This window comes from Morone saxatilis, unplaced genomic scaffold (genome assembly GCF_004916995.1).
Source record: "Morone saxatilis isolate NCDOM2014 unplaced genomic scaffold, NCSU_SB_2.0 Contig23, whole genome shotgun sequence".
NCBI lineage: Eukaryota > Metazoa > Chordata > Actinopteri > Moronidae > Morone > Morone saxatilis.
Window position 1 is genome coordinate 759549 of NW_023339796.1, and position 5062 is coordinate 764610.

The 5062-nt window shown below is 42.3% G+C and overlaps 1 protein-coding gene across 1 annotated transcript in view; it reads right to left on the bottom strand.

Annotated features, from left to right (window-relative positions):
• LOC118334405 (cadherin-7-like) overlaps positions 1-5062 on the bottom strand; it is an 18613-nt gene that overhangs the window by 2841 nt on the left and 10710 nt on the right. Inside the window, exon 6 of the mRNA XM_035670307.1 lies at positions 85-284. Coding sequence (XP_035526200.1) covers positions 85-284 — 200 coding nt within the window. The remainder of the gene's footprint in view (positions 1-84; positions 285-5062) is intronic.

A 5062-nucleotide genomic window follows, 5' to 3' on the forward strand; every position in this document is an offset into this window, starting at 1 on the left:
GGCAACGTGCTCTCGCTGGAAGAGGGAGGAGGAAAGAAATGCAACCTGGCAGATGTCGAGTTTACACAGCGGTAAAAAGGGGACACATGGCCCAGAACATGTCCTGGACGAATCCCAGGCCCAAGAAGGAGAGGGAGCGAAAATGGGACCACACCATCAGCGAGGAAGGGACGCGGTCGGCGAGGACGTGACCATTTTGTGAAGAAAGCTGGATTGGCAGAAGACGGGTGGCAAGCCGTACATCTTTCTGCTTCTTCAACTTTTCAACGCAACGTACCTCCGTCCTACCACAAAGAGGAAACCAAGAAGGTCCACCTTACCCCATGGTCGACCCTCGCGCCACAACCACACATGATCAACGACGCCACAACAACCTTCAAAACAGGGACAAACAGCTTCCCAGACCCGAGAACCACCATGATCGAGCCTTGCCGACGGCGACCCAACCGGGAGCCGGCCAGCGCGAACGAAGGGACACGCCAAGTCTACTTCGCTGACACGAGCAACAAGTGAAAACGAGGCCCCAAGCAAGCACACTCTACACCCCATACGTTTCCACAACAACATCTTCACAAAGCACACAGCCACACACGAGACCGACCCGGTCCACTTCCCAAGGACCGGTATAAACTGGCTTTTCACACACAGCCGATGGTACCAAGTTTCAAACATAGATGTGTATGTAAGCTATATCTACCTTAGCACCCAGTAGAACAGAACAATCGTTGCAGAAAGTGTATATGGTTGTCATGACATTCAAACAGGCATAGAACCACTCTTGGCCATTGTCAATCTTTGATGATGTGCAAACAATTAGAGAAGCGTGCTTGAAGATGTCTATAAAAAGGGCAAACATGATAACCGTCCCAATCCAAAACTGTGAAACATGCCACACAGGGCAAGTTTACACAAACGCAGAAATAAGGACAAGCCAGCACGCTAAAGCTACACTGTACTACGAGAGCTAGTGCCACACAGACACTATGCGGTCCTATAGACACCAGCAGAATAAAGATGGATACAGCGTATGCGATAGCATTTACTGAATGATATACAGTGGGATGATTTTCCCATAACTTTATCAACAGCACAAGCAAGTGACACACCAAAAGACTACAGAAAAATCATAGCAGACGTAGCTCCATACTGCAAAGATAAAGTGCATAACGTCTGATAACGGGACGGAGCTTAACCGGGCAGGACTTCCACCGTTCTTTACACTAGGATAATGGGATAAGGACACGAGACCAGTGCCGCCCCTACTCAACCATCAGAACGGAACTGCCGAAAAGAGGTTGGAGAACCTTATTTGAGATGCTCACGATGCCATGCTTTTGGAGAGTAACCTCTCCAAAGCAATTATGGACATTTATTGCCTGTAGCAGCTCAAATCCGCAACAGGTGCTACAGTAAGCGGCTAGAGCAGACACCTTACCGTGTTTTCACAGGGAAAACACCTAACCTATCTAACATGAAAATATTTGGCTCTGAATGCTACGTATATCAGCAGGATAAGAAGAAGCTGGATTCTAGGTGTAAAAAGGGGATCTTTGTAGGCTATGATAAATATAGTCCAGCATATAACGTGTATTATCCTGAGACAGGAAACATAGGCTGGTGAAATTTATCACCAAAGGTAGCGCAGATAGCCAGACAGACATGATTAGTGACTGATGAGGGCAGGTCCACACCAGACAGTAGTACTCAACCGGAGGGGGGTGGAACAAGGGAAGGAAAGGAAGTATCCTTACGGAGGACAAGAGAAAAGCTCCAGAATACTTAAAGGAGTACCAGTGTAAAGCTGAGTGTAATAATGATGAAAGTGAAAATGTAGATTATTTCTACAGAGTTTCTACAGAGCTTATGGTGTACCTAAAACATTTAGAGAGGCTATGGACTCTAAGAAATCAAAAATGTGGATTGACGCGATGAAAGAGGAGATGAACTCTTTGACAGAGAATGAGACTTTCACTCGGACCCCACTGCCAAGAGGCAAACAAGCAGTGGGAGGTCGCTGGGTATATGCAGTGAAAGAGAGCCCAGATGGATCTGAGACTTATAAAGCCAGATATGTTGGTCAAGTGGAAGGGATTGACTATAAAGAGACCTTTTCACCGACAGCCAACATGACCTCTGTTCGAGCATTGATGCAGGTGGCTGTACAAGAGGATCTTACCCTACACCAAATGGATGTAAAGACTGCTTACCTCCATGCTCCTATGGACTGTGAGGTATATATGGAGCACCGGAAGTTAGATCAAGTCCAAAACAGGAGAACACTTAGTGTGTAAACTCAACAAGTCATGGTTTAAAACAATCCGGGCGTAACTGGAACATGTTACTGCATGATCACCTTACAGAGAATGGTTTTGTACAAAATGATGCTGATCATTGTGTCTACAGCAGGGAATCTGACAAAGAGAAAGTGATTCTGTTAGTATGGGTAGATGACTTAATCATAGCGGCGAGTAACAACACCTTACTCAGTGATGCAAAAGAAATGTTGGAGAGAAGGTTTAAGATGAAAGATATGGGTCCACTTAAACACTTCCTGGGCATTGACTTTAGACAGAGTGAGGGAGAGATCAAAATGACTCAAAAGAGACACATAATGCGAAATTTGGAATGTCCGAATGCAAACCAAGATCCACCCCATGTGAGCAAAAGTTAAACTTTGACAGTGAGGGTGAAGTTATTGGATCTCAACAGGATATAGAGAGATAGTAGGTAGCTTAATATATATTATGACATGTACCAGACCTGACCTGAGCTGGGTTGTTAGTAAACTATCACAACACCTAGCAGAACCAAAGCAGCAGCATTGGGCTACAGCAAAACACCTACTGAGGTACTTAAAGAGTACTATAGATCAAGAACTACACTTCCAGAAATGTGAGGGAAGCCTACAGCTTGAGCTCAGACCAAAAGAGACGATGGCGATCTGTCCTTTTTCTCCCGTGAACATTAGCCACTAGCAGGTGTTAGCTAACCACTTTGATGACTGTGATAACGATAGACTGCTGCAGAAATGACTAATGCTACAGATGGTGAATAATGTTATTCATTATTATTCCCCATTGCTGTGGCTGTTGTTGTTGTTGTCATAGTCATCATCATCATCATCAGTCATTTCTAATTGTATAGTTGTTGCTGTGTACCTTTTGTCTCTGTCCTTCTCTCTTTACCAAGGCCAAGGGCCAAGTACAAGAACTTATCCATCATCCATCGTATCAATCAGTCAGCCAGGATTTGTTTCAGTGAAGTTGGAAGTTATTTATTCCGTGTGACTGTGTGATGTTACACTGTTGGAATAAATTAACTAAAGGTTCAGTCTCCTTGCTGGTTGTTCTGATTCACAATCATTACTGCTGTTTCTGTTAGCATTTAATAGGCTGCCAACAGAGGGTTAAAAAAAAAATCACCAACGTTATTTGAATATTGGCTTTATCTAACAACTACTATCTTTAGCCCTATTCTACTGTAGCCTCCTTTCTGTCACACTGGACCTTTAAATGATTCTCAGCTTCAGTGTCATCATTCATTTACAAACTTAAAGGGAAGTAAACATTTAGTTGTTGATTTATTGTCTCCGTATGGAAATAATTCTGCCTCCATCCAGTAATTAAATAACATAAACATTGTGGTGGGTTCAGATTCAGCAGCTGTGACCTCTTACCTTCAGATTAATCAGATCAGAGTTATTTATGTTCAAAGTGTCAAATCTGTTTTAATCTGTTTCTGATCTGCATCCAAATGTTCCATCATTGTTCACAAATCTTATCTCAGTCTGCTGTTACAGGACCTAGACTAGTCTGATCTCACAGGAACAGGATGTATTAATAGATTAATTATAAGATTAAGAATATATGTATTATTGTAAAGCCTATGGATGGAGATTGAAGAGACACTACTGAGCATGTGCAGTGGGATGCAGTTCTGTTCTGGTTTCAGAACATGTGTGTAATGATTTTAGAACCCCTGATCAGGATTTTAACCAGCAGTTCTGGGAGGTTTCGGGAACTAGTCCAGAAACTTGATTCAGAGATGGGTTGTTGTTTTTTTTACTGTGCTTTTACCAATACACATCCAAGAACAAAGGAAACTTGCTGAAATAAAGTGGATCCCCAGCTCATATACAAAAGACCCAAGCAGTTCAAACAACAGCTTTAAATACTTCTATGTCGAACTACATTGCCAATAGCAAAGATAAAATTACATGGACAATTAAAGCTGTTGAGAAGATTAGTAACATCATTCCATCAAAAGGTATTAAAATGAACAATAACGCTACAACATTATATTCAGACTAGAGTTAATTTTACTAAGATACGAAAAGATTACAAAAAGAAAACCCATAATGTCCTCCCCCTTCCCAAAGTTTCACTTGGTACAGTCCATATTGCCAACACCTGGTGGAGTAAGAGGCATTCAAGTGGACCTTGGAGAGATCAATGATTAGTAATCAAGCAAACACTTGAATGAAAATATACAAAATAAAGTCAATGTATTAATCAACGAAAGTGCATCCTAAGTTTAGATGATCAACATGTCACATAACAAAAATCAAATTTTCAACAAAACTAATAATAGTTGTATCAACAAATTTCCCCCCGGGGATCAATAAAGTATTTCTGATTCTGACCTGATTCTGACCTGACGGTGAGGGAGTGGAGCTCATTCACAATGTGACCTCAGCCTCAGTCTGAGTCCAATCTTTACCTTCAGAATGAAATAAAAGTCTGACTGATGATTAATTCAGATAAAACTAACTCTTTCATGTGTTTGACCTTTGACCTCTCAGATCATTGAGACTCTGAGTGCTGTGGATCGTGATGAACCAGAAAATGGACATCACTTCCTGTTCTCTCTGACCACCGAGGCTGCTGGGAACCTCAACTTCACCCTCCGAGACAACAAAGGTACAGTCCACCTTATAAAACTAATCTTGAAGATCTACGTAATACAATTTCCTCAGCTAACAGCTGGTGGCTGACTGCAGTATAGACTCTCTCTCTCTCTCTCTCCCCCTGGTGGCTGACTGCAGTATAGACTCTCTCTCTCT